This window comes from Myotis lucifugus, unplaced genomic scaffold (genome assembly GCF_000147115.1).
Source record: "Myotis lucifugus unplaced genomic scaffold, Myoluc2.0 scaffold_3, whole genome shotgun sequence".
In the NCBI taxonomy this organism is placed as follows: Eukaryota; Metazoa; Chordata; class Mammalia; order Chiroptera; family Vespertilionidae; genus Myotis; species Myotis lucifugus.
In genome coordinates, this window is record NW_005871051.1 from 24,159,805 (window position 1) to 24,180,928 (window position 21,124).

The window sequence follows — 21,124 nt, forward strand, 5'->3', positions numbered from 1 at the left end:
ACTTGAGCCTCCAAATTAATCAAAACACACAGCGCCCAGTTCAAACCCAGGCAGACAAGCCAGGGAGCCAGACACGTTCTCCTCTGGTAACCCCCAGGCCCCAGCTGCCCCCCCCCCAGCCCGCCCCCCACCCCGCAGGCCCCACCAGAGATGCCAGATTTCCTCCACTGCCCCCACCGGCAGGTGTCCCTGGGCGGGACTGCCCAGACTGGGTCCTGGGCGCCTTACCTCAGGGGGCCGCCCACAGCGCCAGGAGCCGCCTCATCTCCAGCCGGCGCGGCGCACACCTCCCGGCTCTGCCGCGCCCGGATCCGGCGCGATTTGACTCAGCTGCCCCTCCAGGTGCAGGCGGTTGGAGAAGGGCGAGCAGCGAGTTCGCACCGTCGGGAGCTGGAGCCCGCAGGGCCTCTCCAGTGCCTGCACCCTGCGCGCCTCCCACTTAATCTGGGCACGGCCGCTGGCCACTCCCTTCACTCTGCTCCGCCGCCTCCCCATCTCACCCCCCAAATTCCCCACCTCCGACCCGCACCCCGCCCCGCTCCGCCTCGGCTCCAAGACTTTGGGAGCATCCCTTCCTTCACCCCTCACCTTGGACCCTCGCCCACCTGCCCCGCAGGCGCGCGGCCCTTCCTCGCCTCCCGGGCACGGCGCCCAGGTCGGAGGGACATAGCCCGGTGAGTTGGAGGGGAGGGGGGACGAGGGCGGGACCTGAGCCACTGCTTCCCTCCCTTGGAGCCACAGTCAAAAGCCTGGGTGGGGAGGGACGGACGGCGCTGCTGGGCCCAACAAAACACGCCCCGGGCTGGCTGGCGAGGCCAGCTTCACCGCCGGACTCCCCTACCGAGAGCCAGGCAAGGGACGCGGTGGCCGGATCGCCTGCGGGACCCGGACTCGCCGGGACTCTGAGCGGGTGCCCACCATGAGCCCCTGGACGGCGCGGGGGGCGCCCGCCCTCCTGCTGCCGCCAGTGCCGGTGCTGGTGCAGGTGCTGCTACTGCTGCTGGCGGCCGCGCCCGCCGCGGGCAAGGTGAGTGCGGGGCGGCGCCACCCCCATCCCGCACTGCAACTCCCACCCTCCGCCCTGGGGACACGCCCGCCCCACCCGCCGGGCGCGGTCCTGGAGACCCTTCCAGGTGGCTGCGGGCTCCATGGAGGTCCCTAGGCGGGCAGCGTGGGTCGTGAGCAAGTGGAGATGCCCAGGGAGCAGGTGGGTCGGTAGGTCGATGATCGCCAGGGATGAATGCGTGAGAACACGGGATGCAGAGACGCGCGGTGTCTCACAGGTTGGTGAATCAGAGCAGGCAGCGTGTCCTGGCAGAGAGCACACAGGGCTGGTAGTGAAAACCCGAGCCTGAGTCCTGGCCCTGCCGCTCCTTAGATGTCACTTCACGCTGAACTCTGACCTCTCTGGGTCTCGGTTTCCTCCTTGTCAAAGCTTGTGCTCCAGTGTTCAATCCGCATCATCAGGAAAAGCCGATGCCATCACTGACAAGTGAACATCACCTTAGAGATAGAACTGATGTTAGTATAAATGAAGCAACCTGTCACTTTCATTTCCAGTAGGAATTGGAAAGATCCCCCATTCATTTAAATCCAGCCCATATTTCTTATTCTTTGCAATTAAAGATAAGTTGGGTGTCCTCAATACTGTTATGACTCCTAGAATTGAGTTACTTGATTTTAGGTTGTGAAAATGAAATTCAACTTTTCAGATTCTTTCTGTGATTTTTATATTAAAAATTTTAATTTGGAAAAATAATTTGGGGTAATAATGCAGTTGTTTCATTTCCAAGCATAAGCAGATGTTTTACAAATTTCATGACTGAGATTATTATTGGAAATTAATAGTCCCGTGCATTTATGTTCCATAAAAAAGATTTTTGGAACCCTTGGCCACATGTAATCCAAGTACTTTCCATGCAAATTAAAATGTAAATTAAAACATTACAGATGAAGCTAACATGCCCTTGATAACCTCCATACATAGGCCCCTCCTCTGTCTAAACAAGGTATCCACTCACCACTTCAGGTTTCTTTCGCAGCGTTTCCTATGCATTTACATGCACATATGTGGACCCACAAACATTTTTAACATAAGTGATATGATTGATTTTATATTTATATATTATGTTATATGTTATGTTTGTTATATGTTATATGTTAATATCCTTTTGCAACCTATAAATCTGTCCTTGTCAGTATTTAAGATAGATCTATCTCTTTTTTTCTTTTTTGCCCCCTTGCGTAGTTTTCCACAATATGAATATGCCAAAACTATTGGGCCTTTCTCCTATTGATTTACAACACTTAGGCTATTTAGTGTTTTACATTTTATAAGTTTTGTAATCCATGTAATCTCTTCATGGAGCTGGTTCTAACCAATGTATTTTGCATAGACTAGGAATGTGCAACCCCGGTAGCTCAGTACTTCTGGGGATAATGGATGAAACTCATCCAAGTCAGTGTAGATTGTCTACCAGCTTTAATCCAGGAATAGATAAATCCAACAAGCAAAAAACCTTGAGGAGATGTATGCTATGGGAAGGCTTGGGGGAAAGGTCCAGAGCAGGGTTTGCACATCCTTCTAAACTCAAAAAAAAAAAAGGAGATATATATTAGAGAGGAGTGGAGAAAGAGAGGGGGAATCACATGTGTATAAAGGTCAGCCAGGAAAAGTGTGCTCTGTGATTATACAACCTCTAATTAGACTAATTTTCAATTATATTGTCATATTCCCATATTATTATTTTTTATTGATTTTTTTAGAAAGAGCGGAAGGGAGAGGGATAGAGAGATAGAAACATCGGTGAGAGACGTCATCAATTGGCTGCCTGCTGCACACACCCCCACTGGGGATCGTGCCAGCAACCCAGGCATGTGCCCTGACCAGGAATCAAACCAGCGACCTCTTGGTTCCTGGGTCGATGCTCAACCATGGAGCCCATATTATTTTTTACATGTCAAACTTGAGATAACAGTTTATCTTTCCTCTTTTGGCCCTAAAAGTCCAGACTGGGCAGAAACATGGCAAGCAAATACCAGGAGCTGAATAAGAGCTGGATTTAGGGAGGATACTCTCTCAACAGAATTCATTTTTAAATTTAAAAATGTAGGGTGAATTAGGAAACATTTCAAACTAACAGGAAGTGATGTGACAGACACCATTATATCTGTCCTCAAGAGTAAGCAGGCATGAATAAGCTTTAACCTGTTTGCTCTCACATTTCTCCCCTTTAGGAAAAACAATGTATAAATAGAGAAGGTCACACACACAGTCTTTACTCCATCTCCCACCCCCACGAAGTGTGCACACAGCTGACCATGGGTTTGAACTGTGAGTCCACTAATTTTTTTTTTTTAATAAATGGAACAGCCCTTCCTATTCCAGGGTTTCACATCCTCGGATTTCCTATCAGCAGATTCAGCCAACTGTGGATCAAAAAACAACAGTATTTCCTCATTCCCAACTGCACATGGAAAATACTGTTTTCCAGCAGAGGTTGGTTAAATCCACCAATGCACAGGGCCAACTCTAGAGTGTGTGTGTGTGTGTGTGTGTGTGTGTGTGTGTGTATATATATATATATATATAATTTTGCCATTTAAATGTGCAGAAAATATTTTATTCCAGTCTTCGATTTATCTACTGGTACCTTAATGTATAACATTTTTGTCTACTATAATCTCAAACTTATCCATTTTTTTCCTTAGTATTTTGTGGTTTGCATCTTTTGAAGAAATCCTTTCCTTCCCTGGTATTATAAAAATGTTCTCATTTTTTTAAAAAAAAAAAGTTTTACAGTTTAACTCTTTTACATTTAGAACTTTTAATCCTGGAATTGTTTTCTACTTATAGAACATGATTTCATCTTCTTCCATAGAGGTAGCAAATTATCCCAACACTACTTATTGAACAGTCCATTCCTTTCCTCACTGTTTTGTAGTATTACATCTGCAAACATGTGTAGCAAGCACTCATTCATATTTGAGTCTATTTTCATATATGGGAGTGTTCATTTAGGGATTTACTTTCTCACAATGGTTTAGGGTTTTCTGTTTCTTTACTTCCAAAGTATTTCATATTTTATCACTACTGTAAATAGCATATTTTGCAAAACTTAATAGTCTAACTATTAAAGACAGAGCAAAACACAGTTGAATTTTGTATTTTAACTTTAATAAAGCAACTTTGAATAGTTGAAATGCAGTTAAGGCTAAAAACTTTCCTCTAAAATACTGCTTTAGCTGCACTACACACATTTTCATAAGCACTATTTTAATATCACTAAATTTAAAAATCTTTTCTAATTGATTTATTTGTCCTATGTGTTATTTAGATGCTTATTTATTTTTAATACCCCAAAGTATGGGGATTTTCTAGTTATCTTTTTTATTGAATTGTGGTAGAGATAATATTCTGACTTCATAGATTTCTATGTAAATCAATTAGATCAAGATTTTTGATCATGCTATTAAATTATAATGTATGTGCACATGTGTTTCTTAATATTTCCCACTCAGTGGATATTTAATCTGAGGTTCTATACTTTTCATCAAATCTTGAAAATTGTCAGACATTTCTTTTTTATATTTCTCCTTTCCCACTCTACTCCTCGAGTTCTTAGGATGCATGCTGGACCTTCTCACCTTTTCCTCCAGTTCTCCTAACTTCTTATCAGATCCCTTCCAGATGCTACTCAGCTCCTCTTGGCCTCACTTTGCTCCTGGGTTGTGGGGACTTACTTCCCCAGCTTTCACCTTGGCCACAGACTTGACACAGACACAGCCTGATGGCTCCTGTAGATTCTATCTCATGGCTTCTTATTGTGCTCTAGAAATGTAGGGAATTAACACCTATAGGGCAAATCTTTGCCCAGTGGGAGACAGGAGCCATTGGATAAAATTCTCTCCACAGAACAACTGTCATGAAATATAAGGGTTTTGCAGACTCCCGATTAGACCAATTACCAGTTGTACTTGAGATCAAGTTGTAGCATTTTGAGCTTTTGTTTTGGTGCTGCTTCCCTCCAGGCTGCATTCTATGAAACATAATCATACCCGTCTTTCAATTTTTAATTCTCTCTCCTGTTGTTTTTAATTTTCAGATTTTTAAAATCTACTTTAATTTTCAATAATAAAAGAAAACTCTAGAACCATTCAATATGGGTTATGCCTAAATATCTGTACAACTTTTTCTCCAAAAAGTTAAGATGGTTGGCCCTGGCTACAAATGCTTAAAGCTATACACATTACCATTTGTATATATTCAATTATATTGCCCCACTATCAAAGTATGAGGAAGTTATGTGCATAAAGAATTAAAGAAACATTACCAAAACAGCAAACACTTGGAGAAATGAATGTAGATAAGGAGCGATGTATTAAAAACCAATATGGCACACCTCGCCTTTCTTGTTCAACTATAAACTAGGTATCACTAGAGTTCAGCCAGGTAGCAGGTTCAGTGTTACCTTGAACCAGTTACCTCCTGAAAGAGCCATATTTTTGTTATCTGAAAGTGGTGGTACTTTATGTATTGTAGATAAAGTATTCAATACAATGCCTGGTACAAAGTAAGTAGCCAGCTTTTATATTCTAGCTATAATTATTTGATTATTACTATGAAAAGCAGGAAGAAGAGAATAGGACAGAGACTTAGACATGTGGCCAGGTGTTGGGGATTCACTGAAAAACTAGACAGTCTGCATCCCTGGCCATGGTTAGGAGTCTAGCAGAGTAGGGCAGAGACAACAGCCCAGCAAACAAATGTGCAACTATATCGTGGTGCCTGCCAGGATAGAATGGGATATGGTGACAGAGAAGGTGAGATTCTACCATAGCTAGAGGTGGTTGGGAACAGCTCTCTAAGGAACTGGCTCACAGGCTAAGTAAGCCCTTACATGGAGACAGCCTTGGGAAGCATTGAAGAATGTGGCCAGGTCAGGGCCTCTCCATGGCGGAGAGAGGCTAGACACTTCCAATTTTATGGCTCCTGGGTTGTCAAAGAATAAAACCAGACTAACAGAAGTTTTTTTGTAAAAAGAAAGAGAAAAAGTTGAGTTAATTTACTCACCACAAAGGGAATGTATATGCTGAGTATTTTGCTAGAGGTGGAGTGAGGAAAGGGAAGCAGGGAACCAGGGTACCCCAAGGGGGTGGGGTCAGGGTGGTTGTGCTCATGGAGGATGGAAAATTGCTCACTGCAAAAGGTGAAATCAGTCCACAAGACTGCATGTGGCTGAACATCGTATAATCTTAATGTTTGCACTGAACAAATTAATATTGTAACATAAAGAGCTATTCACAAGACATTAGTACTGGATGAGTAATGAATTCACACTGTGACTTGGTAATGGGCCCACTTCTCAAGTGGTGTGATGAAAACGTTCTTCTTTCATTCCTGTTGATGTGTCTCTGTCATTCTCTCCTCAACCTCGTTTAGACTAGACAGGTCTTCATTTGCTGAATGTGGCTGTGAGGCCCCGGGCAGGAAGTTGATGCTGCACCTGAAGAGCCCTTGTCGCAGCCAATGTAGGCCAGGGCCTGAAGGGGCTCTAAGCCAGGGAAGGGTGAAACCAGTTAATGCTGGAAGGAGGTGAAGAGCTCCTCACTCAAAGAACCAGCAACACCAGCCCCACCCCACCCCATGCTGGTTAGGAAGGCAGAATGTCACCTGGGCCCACCTCAAACCTCCACAGTGGGAATCTGCATTTTAACCAGCTCCACAGGCGTTTGTGGGCACACTGTTGTCTGAGAACAGTGCCAGCCTCCATAAGCAGTCTGGAGGGTCCTTCAATGGGATGGCACTCGGGACTGTGATGACTCCAGTTTTAAAGATTTGCTCTCTCCTTGGGAATCCAACTTATGTAAAGGACAAGTGACAAAACAGGAGACAAGTCATGCTGGTTTCTCTTTGGCTATGTCTTGCAAGTCAGAAAGAGAGGAAAGAAGGGGAATCAGTCTAGTTCAGTGGTTCTCAACCCTCTGGCCCTTTAAATACAGTTCCTCATGTTGTGACCCAACCATAAAATTATTTTCGTTGCTACTTCATAACTGTAATGTTGCTACTGTTATGAATCGTAATGTAAATATCTGATATGCAGGATGGTCTTAGGTGACCCCCGTGAAAGGGTTGTTCGACCGCCAAAGGGGTCGTAACCCACAGGTTGAGAACCACTGGTCTAGATCAACATAGCAGTTGCTCAATCTGTCCCTGTTCATTGATTCAGTGCTCTTAATTTGATGATCATTCATGTACACACTAAGGAAGGTTAAAAAATCCAGTTCATGGTTCAATTTATGTGTACACACCTAAGCTAAGATATGTGTCCTATAAATGCACACACATATGTTTAAAGAGTATTTGATATTCTCAGCATTTTAGTAATAATTATTGCGATGAATTAATGGTTTTTAAAAAGTGGAATTCTCAGAACTATTTAAAACATAACCATATGCTCTAGCCAGTTTGGCTCAGTGGATAGAGCAGCGGCCTGCAGACTGAAGGGTCCTAGGTTTAATTCTAGTCAAGGACATGTACCTGGGTTGCAGGCTCCTCCCCGGCCGGGGCCCTGGTCAGAATTCATGCAGGAAGCAACCAATCAATGTGTTTCTCTCACATCGATATTTTTCTCTGTCTTTCCCTCTCTCTTCCACTCTCTCAAAAAATCAATGGAAAAATATCCTCAGGTGAGGATTAAAAAACAAGACCAAAAACAAAAAAAAAACATAACCATATAAAATCTTTTACTTTTCTGACAGTAGTTTGGGACAAGTTAGGAATTTTCCATCTTTAAACTTTAAGATCAATGTTTGTTCATTAGATTGTCTCTCCAAATTGGTCTTGGAGCAGTGATTCCACTGTTTAAAAATGAGTTCAAGTGTATTTAGAAACATTGGGAGATTCATCATTATGTAGACAAAACAGTCAGGTCACTGGATTTTTTCCCCCACCAGGATATTTTGTTGTTACTTGAACTTCTCAAGGAAAAAGTTCTGCAAATGGAAAGTTGAGAAAGCTTCAGTGCTTTCCCTGAGAATCAAAGGACAAAGTATGTCTGGAAAGACCCAAGACAACTCATTTTTGAGTTTCACCACGTGACAGGATAGTTTTCTGTTGTTTATTTATATGTGATATTGGGAAAGCTGAAGAGTTCACATGCTGGCTTTTAAACAATTTTATGTGCTGTACAAAGTTTAGAACACGTTTAAAAGTACAAAAAGAAATATAAAAATAAAAACTGTCTATCATCATGACACTGTAGATGTTTACTGGTAACATTTTGGTGTATCCCCTTCTAGACTTTTTAAAAAATATTTTTGTATGTTTTTATTGATTTCAGAGAGAGGAAGGGAGAGGGAAAGATAGAAACATCAATTATGAGAGAGAATCATCTATCAGCTACCTCCTGCATGCCCCACACTGGGTACTGTGCCCACAACCTTGGCATGTGCCCTGACCAGGAATCAAACTGTGACCTTCTGGCTCATGGGTTCATGCTCAACCACTGAACCACACCAGCCAGACTAGACTTTTTTTTTTTAATTCTACTTTTTTTTCACCTAATAATTGACTGGTAAAATTTTTGAGTCATTAACTATTTCAGATATCATTTGTAAATGTCTACAGAGTATATTTCATTGTAGGTTTGTACCATAACTTATTAATGCCCTTCTATTTAATATTTTGGTTATCTGTAATTATTGAGAAATAATGCTACAATAGAGCTCCTTGAAGATAAGCATTTACAAAATCATATTTTAAATAATTTTATATGTAGATGATTTATCAACTGTCTGATTTTATGCATTCTTGAGTACAATGTCAAGGTAATAGCATTCCTGATTTATAGATGAGAGTCTGATCCAAGGGCATTTATCAAGTTAGCACAGGAAGTGGGTTTAGAATTGGGAGTTCTGGTTATTAGGGCTCTTTGGTAGAGCTCTTCCCTACCAAAAACTTCCCAGATAATCTAAGGGGAGTGTCAGATGCCACTTTATTCATCATTTAACTAACTTAGCAATATTTGAGATAAAATTGGTTTTTAAAATGCTTTGGTTATCAAGAAAGAATTATTATTTTTTTAAAATATATTTTTATTGATATCAGAGGAAGGGAGAGGAGATAGAAACATCAATGATGAGAAAGAATCATTGATCGGCTGCTTCCTGCATGCCCCCTACTGGGGATAGAGCCCGCAACCCAGGCATATGCCCTTGACTGGAATCAAACCTGCAACCCTTCAGTCTGCAGGTTGACACTCTATCCACTGAACCAAGCCAGCTAGGGTGAAAGAATGATTCTTGACACTATTATCCTTTTATATTCAAAGCATCAATGAAATGATTTTATTTACTGAAGTATTATTTGTTTCTGCAATCTAGAAAGAGTTTAACTTGTTTCTAGGGATTTCTCCTATTGATCTCCTTGAAGATGGGTGTCATGCCTTACCCACCCTTCTAGGTCCAGCTCTTGGCATCACACTGGTACTACTGGTCCTCAATGAATGTTCATGGAATGAGGCCAACATGTTATTAAATACCAAAACTAAAATTCAATAAAGAATTAATAGATTCTTGAACCCTTTGGCATAAGCCTAAAAAGAAAACTCTATTTTTCAGATGAAATATTGAAGGCTTTATTTATTCATTCAGCTAGATGCTGGGACAAAGGTAGATTAAACCAATGTTCCTTCCTGCTGCCACAGAGAATGACACCAAGTGAGAGGTTTAGATAAGTGCACAGACAGTAACAGTGAAATTACACATGCTGGGACCAGGCAAGTTTGGGAAAGCAAAACTTAAGTGCAATTGAGAAGGAAGAGCAAAGATCAGTAAAAACAGCAAACATGCAGGGTTTAGATGAAGCAAATGTGTAAGGGTAATGGAGTCAGAAAGTAAGATTCCAGTGACTTTAAAACATAGTTTATCTTTAAAGTACTTAAATTTGTTGGAATGGGCAGAAAGCAGCATGTAGAGTTGCTGATGGTACTTTTACCTTCTCTCAGCCTCTGCCCCAGCTGGAGCCCAGGTCAGCTTTTAATAACAGGGCTGGATTCTCCTTATTTTGCAGAGTCCACAAGCCCTTCCAAAAAGTGATAAAACTAAGAACAGTGCTGTATCTGAAATCTCATAAGATAAGGTCCCTACCAATTGGAAGCCAGACTAAATGCCTATATAGATACCAGTGCTAGTTGCTATCGATGCAGTTGGAGCAGAGGACCAAGAACTGATCAATCAAACACTGCATGTGCCTGGGGCTGTGCCCATAAAACTGGTCAGAGTTTTGTACTCACTGTGACCTGCTCAGGCCTTTCATAGACGGAGCATTCAGACCTCAGAAGACCTGAACAAGCAGTATCCCCACATCCCAGGAGAGCAGTCATGCAGGCAAGGGCATCTGAGGCACCCTGCCATCTAAGAGAAGCAGCGCATGGCAGCAGTAAGACCCCTCATCCTCTGCAGGGATAGTTTGGGGCAGGTCACTTGAATTCCAAGACTCTCCATTTCCTCTATTATAAGATGTGGTTGATAAAACCTACCCCTCCTATCTCCAGAAATAATGCACTTGAACACATTTTGCACACAGGAAAGTGTTCTACAAATGCCAAGTTGTATTGAGACAGGAATGAGTTTCAATGTCAGAAAAGCAATAGTCCAAATATGTTTCTTATATGCATTTAATTCTCCTGTTATTTTTGTGACCTAGTATCAACTTCCTGGAATGTATTAAGGAGTTTTTATATTTTCAAAAATATTATTCAGTGCATTCTTTGCTGCTGGTATTTTCTAATAACATTATTTAGAAACATCAGCAGAAATGCCATCCTCCCTCAGCACTGTCCCCATTAAAAAAATGAACTGTCTTATTTACTTTGCACCATCCCATGTGAATAATGATGCTACAACTCACCCAGTGATTTCATCACTTTTATGGTTACTTTCCAAACACTTCAATGAAAATACCTGTTAATTATGGAGATAATCCTGGGTAACATTTAATGATAATAAATTATTTCTTTTTTTAGCTTTAAAATATAGGCTCTTCGGCATGTATTTAAAAGAGAAGCCATGTAACCAGCTTTGGCATACAGCCTCCCTCAAATTCCATCTATATGTAATCAGCTGCAACAGGGTAGAAAGTGTAAATTCACTTGGTGCCCATTCACAGAGCTCCTTAAGTGCAACGCACTGGGCTAAGGAAACCCTTGGAATATCCTTTAGACAGAGGCTGACTCCTTGGGAAGTTTCAAGATGAAGTCTCTAGAACTAGTTATCAGATTGAGCAAAGATATTTTTTCTATGTTGATCTCTTTTTCTAACAATAAAAGTAATATATGCCCATTTGTGAACATTCGAGATCTATAGATAAGTATAAAAATAGTACTACTAATATAAAAACCTAGAATAGACTGCGTTAATATTGTGTTATATTTGTATAAAGTGAGATCATATAGAATTTTGTATCTTCCTTTTTTGACATTATATGGTTATTACTTTCTCACATAATTAAATACCTTTTAGAATCAAATGCATCCTCTTCCATCATGTTGATATACCATGTTTAGGTTTCTTTCACCTGAATTTTTGATATTATAAACAAAGCTAGGATGAATTCTTGCCCACATATCTTTCTATAAGACTCCTATAGTAGCAGGAGTCTTATTATTAGATAAACCAGTATAAATTTTTTTATACAAGGGGCTTAGCAGTTATTTTTCTCATTAGAGACCTGGAGTCAGCCTAGCATTAGACAATTATAAAGACTCTCACCTTAATCAGCCCACCATTTCTCAGTGCCCCTTCAGCCTCACCCTCAGCTGTAAGTCAGGAATCAGGTATGTCCAAAGACCCTCTCAGTCATCACCATAGGGCAGCTCAGTGGTTTTAGATCATTCCCAGCATTCGGAGAAAATGGCCCATTTCCAATCAACATGCCGAAGAGCAACATTTCTCTCTCCCAGCACCTCTTCATCTACCCTATCTCCTCATGCTTCTCTTGCTCATTTTTAGGTCCTCTCAGCAGGTGACATTTGGGCCTCGGATCTCTTAGACTTTTTCTAGGTTTCTTGAAGGCTGATCTGGCTTAAACCATGCATCTAAATTAAAATTGAATTAATTTAATGTCAAGTCAAGCAGTAAACTTGATAAACTGTAATCCATTATAATCTCAGTATCTTATATAATGGCCAATTTATGATCTTGGAAGCAAATGGAGTGCAGAAAAAAAAATCAAGAATTGAAATAAAGAAAAAACTTTAAGACCCACAATTTTGTAAAAGAGGAAAATATTGAGAATTTTCACCTTCACCTTCACCTAAAACAAAATATAAGTCAGACCCCTCTTGAACCATCGCATATATGATTCAAATACTTTTCACTTAAGCAAGTTAACATGAATGCAATGTGTTTAACAGTTTCTGAAGTCAAAACAGAAGACTAATGTCAATTACACTGAACATCCACCCACTAGCATACTGTAAATGATTTACCTGGGAACCTATTTTAATAAAGTTCACCTTCAGAAAGTAGCAGTCAGAAAAACCTCACTGGGTAGGGACGGTCCCGGTGAGGTTGAAACGGCCCCCGTGAGGTAGGGACGACCCCGGTGAGGTTGAAACGGCCCCGGTGTGGTAGGGACGACCCCGGTGAGGTTGAAACGGCCCCGGTGAGGTCGGGACGGCCCGGTGAGGTTGAAACGGCCCCCGTGAGGTAGGGACGACCCCGGTGAGGTTGAAACGGCCCCGGTGAGGTCGGGACGGCCCAGTGAGGTTGAAACGGCCCCCGTGAGGTAGGGACAACCCCGGTGAGGTTGAAACGGCCCCGGTGAGGTCGGGACGGCCCAGTGAGGTTGAAATGGCCCCCGTGAGGTAGGGACGGCCCCGGTGAGGTTGAAACGGCCCTGGTGAGGCTCAGACGCCCCTGGTGAGGTTGAGACTACTCCAGTGAGGTTGGGACAAATAAAGGGGACCAGTATAGACTGATGAACAGGGGTAGATACAGAAGCAGAGCAACATTGAACAGAATGTCAAACTACAGTGGGAAGCCGGGGGAGGGTTTGGGGGGGGGGGATTAAGAGATCAACTGAAGGACTTATATGCATGCATATAAGATTAACCAATGGACACAAGACACGGGGCGGGGGGGGGGTGGGGGGTAGGGGCCGGGGGAATGTCAAGGGGGGGAAAAAGGAGACATATGTAATACTCTTTGTAATACTTTAAGAAATAAAAATTATTAAAATATTTAAAAAAAAAACAACAAAAAAAAACTCACTGAAGCCAGACTTGTTTTTACATGTGAAACTGCTATGCTCTGTCATTTGGATAAATCACTGAATTGGTCTAAATACAGTGGGTTCTTTGTTGTTGTTATTGTAAGCTTTTATTGGCCTAGAATTTGTCTGTTTATTCACTATGAAGAAGGATGCTTTTTTGTTTCTAAAATTGGAATGGTAGCTTCTAACTCTATAAGCAAATTGAAGATGATCATGTTCATCAGAACCACTGTAGTTAACCAAGACCCCCAAAAGGTGATCACGAACAGTCTATCTCTGGGACCATCTGGGGAAATATAAATGTGCATAGCTATGCATTCAAATAAAGTTAAGGGACTGCTGATTCAAATCATAATACCTTCCTGAACTCTAAATCCATCATTTCTCATCTGTTTTAATCTGAGGACTCTTTTCTCATGTAAAAAATGTTAACAAGCCCAAACTTGTTTGAGATGCTAGAAAGTCAACCATTATATAACTCACTCCACTAAGAACTAGCTATGTGACCCTAGCTAAGTGGTTGGGCTTTGTTTTCCTTCTCTGTAAAATGGGGACAATAATATGAACCTATAGGTTTATAGATATGATGATGGTTAAACATGATAATGTCTATAAATGCTTAAAACTTTGCCTGTTGCATTAGTAACTCAGTAAGCGTTCACGGTGATGAGCAGTGATATTTGTAATACTTGACCAAATCATCATTCGGATTTTACCTACTAGACCTCAGTGGTCAGACGTCTTTCAGTTTACTTCACAATCTTTTGTTGCATACTGAGAGCAATTGAGCTACATATTTCTAAATATTGGTTTCTAATTATTTCACAAAGTATATGTTTTATTTTTTTAACTTCAATTTATCCACAGGAATACACATGAATTCAATTAGAATTGTTCCTAATGACAGTACATTCACTAACATTGGATTTTTTTTTTAACAATTTGACTTTGGAACATATGGAAAGTAATTTCTAAATAAATAGATTTCTAAGAGCTATGCATTTCCAAAAGAAGTAGAGTGGATCTGTTTGTTTGATTGTTTGCTATGCCATTTTGCAAAATTTTGGAAGTATGTAGATAAATATCTTGAATTGTTCTGGTAAAATTAAGCATTTTGGGCAAAAGAGCCTAGGATAACAGTAACCAGCATAAGGACAGGATGAATCTGGAGAGTTTCTGAGAAACTGGTGGCCCAGGAACATCTGAATGCTCCAACCAGAGACCAGAGCCAAGTAGTAGATGACAATAAGGGGAACGCAAATCAGAGGGCTCACTGGAAATGTATTTGACTTCAAACTTTAGGTCAAGCCAAACAGTAGACTGACTCAAACTTAGTGGTTATCAAACTTGGCCAGAAGAACTCAAAGTAAGAAAAGACAAGGTCAACAGGAAGGCAGGCAGATAGAAAGCAGGTGATCCCAGAAAACGGTGCAGTGGATGTCTGCTCTTTTTTCCTGACCACTCTCCTTTTCTCCTCTGGTGTTACCATGTTGATTGTACCTGAGAAAACTTTCTTCCCCTCACAGTGTCACTTAGCCAAGGGTTGGGCACATAACCTACGCTGAACCATTCAAGTGCCCTCTCCAGGAATTTGAATCTACAACTGAAAGGGCAAGGATCTTATCCATCCTGACAGCATGCCTGGAACATTCTCCGTTAGTTTTTATACCTTGATCCTCACAAGAGCCCGGAGGCTGAACTCTTCTGAGGCCTGTTTATTTAACTTTTCTTCAACTTCTGTGTGCTACCCTATTCCAACAAATTCCTCTTTTATCATTCAGTTAGCATAAGTAATTTCTGTTGCTTGCCACCAAAGAACCCTGGCAAGGATTCAGGAATCCAGACAACAGTCTAGCCAACAGAACTGGTGGGTCAGCAGCCTTCTACCCCAGCTAAGTATCCTCTGATATTAACATGTGAGGAGAGAGTTACCTTCAGGAGCAACAATTTTCACCAACCAGCGTGCATGGGTGCGCTTTTGCTAGGAAACTGACCTGGCAGTTACCCAAGATGGACTGGGGCATGTGAGAACTGAATTACTGATTAATCATTGCTTATCATCAAATTATGAGACATTTTATGCTTTATATATACCTAGCATGAGTGCCAGTCCAGGTAAATTCAAGATTAACTAAATCAATCTTATAAAATACATGATAAACATTGAATATCATCCCTACTCAAAAGATGGGATTTGGAATAGCTACTTGACTTAGACATTCATTGAGGTATCCTGGCTTGCCAGCTTGGTTTCAGCCCTCTGCCTTGCTCATCCATGCCCCTTGAGAAGTTATGGTCCTTGCATGTGTTTACCAAGAAGGACTTAAATGTTTTGCTGTACTGCTGTATTTTGGTATTCATTTCCAAGTCTGTTTTCATTAAATATGCCCTTTCACTTTTTAAGGTCTGCCTTTTCTTCTCCACCAGAAATAATTTTTTAACTGCTCTAAGTAACTTAATTTTGAGCATGTTTAAAGTTCAAACCCAGAATCAACCTAACCAAATAGAGCATCTTAAGTATACAAAAAGTCTAATCTTTTTTTTTACCATTATGCACATTTTGGAAAAATTCTCTCTAAAACTTGTGTACACATTCTTGATCCTCACTTTGCATAGCTGCCTCATTGGACTTTTGACATTAGGTTGAATTCTTTTATTTAGGAGTGAATTCAGTCAACCAAGTTGTAATAAAAAAATTTAAAAGTTTCTGGCCAAGTACAAGGTTTAGTTTATTACTGATTAAATGAAGGATGGATGGCTTCAGGTGATCTGCCACAGGGCTCTCGGCAATCACCCCAGGTAGTTAGTGTGTACTGTAACTACACAAAAATCAGAAAAAATATCCATAGGAACTGATTAGCTTTTAGCCATCTGAAGAAAAGAACAACTTTACAATTTTTCTTGCTCTTGAATGTAAGGTAAAGCAGTCATTACTACTGGAAAAATAATGTAAAATGTGGGTTTAAGGTAGTGTATCCATCTTCAAAGATAAAAGGGATGTGTATTTTATTTTATTTGTTATACAGTGCACCAGTTTTCCTCACTCCAACCACCATGTTGCTATTTTAATCTTTTATAAATATTTGGTCCTGTTGAGACCTGGAGGTGAGGCCCAACCCATGGCTCATTGGATGAATGTTCCCTGTCAGGAATCAGGGAAAAAGTTGAAAGAGAATTGTAATTCAGAAGGAAAGCCTTGGGTCAGTAGTTCTCAGACTTTAGTCTGCAAAACAGTCTTTTGTGGAGATTATTTTAAAATGCAGATTTCCTGGCAAAATCCTCATGGTGTGGCCTAGGAACCTGCACTTGTCACATGATTCTGGTGCAAGTGGTCCTTGGAGCTCTCCTGTAGAAACACTGCGCCAGAAGGATGGAACAGGGGGGATGTCTGCCTCTCTCTGGGCCTCACTCTCTGGGCCTGGAGTTCCAGACCTGTGGGTCCCTGGAAGAGTTCCCAGATGTTAGAGATAGCCTGTCACCCAGAGAGTCTACCCAGCATTGGGCAGGAAGAGCTCTGACAAAAACGGAGTGGACTGTACATTGAAGAAGTCAAACAATGCTAGCTCTTTTGATGGAGAGTTTGGTTGATGATGATCGCCCATCACTCATAATTATGATGATACCACTGTCTCAGCTGCCCTACTAGGAAGTAAGAGGAGAATGCAGTAGTGACCTGTCTTCCTCAAGGCCAGTGTTATTGGTGGCATCAATGCATCTGCTCTTCTGAGAAAAGGCTAGCATAGGTAGCAGCTAATAGTGAGAGACCTCCCAAGGGGAATTTGAATTATGTTGATCCAAATCAAAGCTACAAAATCCAGCTAATTCTCACAAGGAGGTTCTTTCTCTGTTGTCAGCTTAGGAGGATCTTGAGTTGGGTTATATTAAGGAGGCAAGTAGACTCCTTATTTGTAGATTTTCCTAGGACTGGCATGCCATGGGGAAAAGTATAGATCATCAGTTTTTCAGAGGTATTCTATAAGATGAAATGCCCTTGCTCAGGACACATGTGAAGAATATGAAAGATTCCCTTTTTAAGTCTCCTTCGTAACAACTTGTAAGAATCATATTGATACTGACCTTATGCATTCACCGTGCCACATATTTATGTGAATTATTCAGTTTAGTGTTGGACAATGTGAAATACACATATGAATATATATAGCAATAAGCCACATAATAATTAGACTTTATTGTGTGAAGGTTAAAGAAAAATGCAATTAATTTGGTTGGGCATAAAAGCTAGCGTTTGGTAGTCAATATAACTATAACTTACTATACACAACAAATGCATCCTAGAAAAAGCTCCAGGTAAACATGTGCCCAAAAAACAAACTATATTGTTAACTTACTGCTTTAAAAGAAATTTTGAACCCATCAAGAAATAAATATTTAAGAATCAACTGTATATTTAAGTACTTACTTTATCTTAAACACACTTAGCAGGAAAATTAAATAGTACATCAATACTAGCAATATAGAGTTGAAATGTAAAGAAAATTTAGTCCTTGACAATATCATTAACTTAGATGCTTGTCAATGACACGGAAAATTCTACCTGGAACAATGAGTTTGAAACTACTTGGAACAACCCCCTCTTATTGGTCTCCTCACTTATCAGACATTTTCCAGATATTTTCAGTGCTCGTGGTGAAATTCCAGGTGCATAGAAATAAATGTCTCCTATCCTTGTGATCAAGATGACATATCTGTAAAGGTCAGAGTACCTTACTCAGGGTAAGAGAGTAATTGTTCATCTTCCTGAATCAGGGACCTTTTAAATATGGACTGATTTGCTGAATGGATTCTTCTGCAAAATGAGAAAATTGGGAGGAGGATGAGCATGAGGATGAGAAAATGATGGTGTTCACTCTGCACTAAATCAGATTTACCAGGGATGAAACTGAAAATCTGACAATGCTTTTGCAAATATAGGCTTGGAATGGTGTGGCCAAGACAAGGGCAAAGAATGGCAGCAGGGGAGAGCTGTGTACTACCTAAATGAGCATGCATGCTGGTTTGGACATATATACCTGGATGAGCCTTTTTCGATGGGGAACAGAGATTCTCCCAGTATCTCGAGAAATCAAGTTTTCCATAAGTATACACATTTAGCAATAAGAGAAACAGGAATCTAAATCTTGATTCAGGTCTCATGGATAATGGAAGTTATTTTCGGAATATGCAGCTTTAATGACCAAAGTAACTCATTGTCCCTTCAACAGCAGGAATTATAGAAATTCTGTAGAAGTTTCTGCTTCTTTCATTTCTGCCCCAGCCAACCAACCACCTTACCCTCTGCCCTGTGTGTGTGCTATGTCTCATGGTTTCTGCTTGCTCAGCTTCTACATCCTCATGGTTTCTGCTCATTGACATCTTCTCCTGCCAGAATGTGTCTCTTCTGCATCTCTCTGTTGGTCTGGGCTTCCACTATCACCACCAGGCATTTAAGTTCCAACTCCAGAGAGAATCTGATTGGTCCACAGGTCAATGGACTCACTGTGCACAAGGCTGTGGTCCATCATAAACTCTCAAACAACAATCCCTATTATTTTGCCTTTATAGAGTCTTATGGGAAAAATGTCCCCAAATTATTTATTTTCAAAAATTAAAGTAAATATTAGTAATACCAGATATTATCTTATTGTTCTCTAATAGAAAAGTATTTTAGGCCCAAATATAACAACCTTTCTTTATAGAAATCTTGGCTTCTTTCTAAGTTATTAAAGGACTTTAAAAAATAAATTTCAGTATTAACATTGGGTTTTTTGGAGGTGCCTGAAGTTAGAAAGTGGTAACTATTTGGACATTGTACCTTTTTCTCTAGGAGATTTTTTTTGTCTGATTCTGTTTATAAGCAGATATTCAACACTGAAAAACGGATCCCAAATAGCCTTTTCAAAGCTCAGCGATCCATTGTGAGACATTGGCTTAACACAAAATACTTTTACATAACCCAAGCCACCGAGAGGGATATCCGGTCAGCTATTTTTAAAGCCTTCTCCCCTACACCATCTCACGTAACAGAGTTACAGCAGTTTGATTAGAAAATTGGCACAGTTTCTGTGATTCATGAAATGAAAACACAAATGAATTGTTTTTAACTTGCTTAAACTGGAACCATTTTCACTTAAATGTGCTATAATACCAAAAAATAACATTCTGGATTAGACACACACACACACACACACACACAATATATATATATAATTTTTTGCATTCATATATATGTGGCATTATGCATTGGGTTTACCATATGAATAATTTTCTAATTAATTAACTCATTCAACAAGTACTTATAGAACAATAATTGTGTACTGTGTTATAGGTGGGGCATGAGTGTGAGAAGGGTGGACCTGCCTACCTGCCTTCACTGATCTTCCAGTCAAGTAAGAGTTAGGCAATTGCAATGTCATATGATAGGACTCCAGCGTGGTGGGAGAGAGTGTCAGAAAAGGCTTCCCAGGGAAAGTGATATGGATGCTGAGACCTGAAAGGTGAGGAAAAGCCAGCCAGGAAGGATGGGAGGGAAGAATCTTCCAGTCCATCCTGCTGGGGCTTCCTGTTTGAGGGCCAGACAGAAGGCCAGACTGGCTGGATGTAGAGAGGCAGGGGGAGGAACAGGATGTGTGGGCTCCATCAAACAGGGTCATGTTAAGGAGTTTGAACTTAGTCCTAAGAATAATGGAGAGCACAGAAAGGTCTTGAACAGGACAGAGATAGGATTTGATTTATGCTTTGGAAAAAATATCCTGGCACTAGCTGGTTTGGCTCAGTGGATAGAGTGTTAGCCTGAGGACAGAAGGGTCCAGGGTTCGATTCTGGTCAAGGGCACATGCCCTGGGTTGCAGGCTTGATACCCAGTAAGGAGCATGTAGGAGGTAGCTGATCAATGATTCTCTGTCATCACTGATGTTTCTATCTCTCTCTCCCTCTTCCTTCCTCTCTGAAATCAATAAAAATATTTTTTTAAAGAAAAAGTACCCTGGCTGTGGTGTGGGGAATAGATTAGAGGCATGATAGTGGTCCAAGTGAGAGATGGAGGTGGCCTAAAGGAAAATAAGGGTCAAGAGGATGGAGAGAAGCAAGCAGATCTGAGTTCTTTAGGTCTAATTGGTATACCTTGATGGTAGTAGATGGATGGCTCTGCTTCTACCCAAAGTCAGCATCAAAGCACTGCCCTCCACGAAGGACTTGTGCTGCATTTATTTTACAAACTGGTGTCAGTAAAGAGTTTGCTAATTTTACTATAATAATATACATTCCTTTTATCAAGTAAGAAGTAAATAACTCAGAGTTTCAATTGGCACCCTTGTCATTGTAAGTAACCTAAAACTCTATTCAAAATGGCATAAATAATAAAGAGAATTTATTTGTTCCCATAATTTAAAAATCCAGTAGTCACCAGGGTTTCAGGTGAGGCTGGATCTAGTGTTTCAGTGATGTCACCAAGACCTGGTTTCTTTTGCTGCTGCTCTTTATTTTATGTCTGCTTCATCCTAAGGTTGTTTCCGGTCATGGTCTCAACAACATACTTTCATGTATTTATTATGTTTGCCATGAAAAGACACTATCTTTACCAGTTATCACCCCCAAAATCAGAAACTTTCATTTCGCTGGAATCCTCAGGAAAATTTTGAAGTCCTATCCTCTAATGCAGGGGTGAAAAAACAAACAAAAATCCAATCATAGTTTCACTACTTAAAGACAATATCAATAATGTTTCTTTTTTTCCCCTCTAGCATTTTTATTATGTACATGATATTTTAAAATATAGATTGTGTAGTCAATTCTATGTATTCTATGGCCTTTTTTCTCTTATAAGTAATAGGCTCCAGAAATAACATTTAT

At 40.7% G+C, this 21,124-nt stretch overlaps 1 protein-coding gene across 1 annotated transcript in view; it reads left to right on the forward strand.

The window, feature by feature from the left end:
• Positions 1–919: 919 nt before the first annotated feature.
• COL4A3 (collagen type IV alpha 3 chain) overlaps positions 920–21,124 on the forward strand; it is a 120,528-nt gene continuing 100,323 nt past the window's right edge. The window contains exon 1 of the mRNA XM_023759123.1: positions 920–1,027. Coding sequence (XP_023614891.1) covers positions 920–1,027 — 108 coding nt within the window. The remainder of the gene's footprint in view (positions 1,028–21,124) is intronic.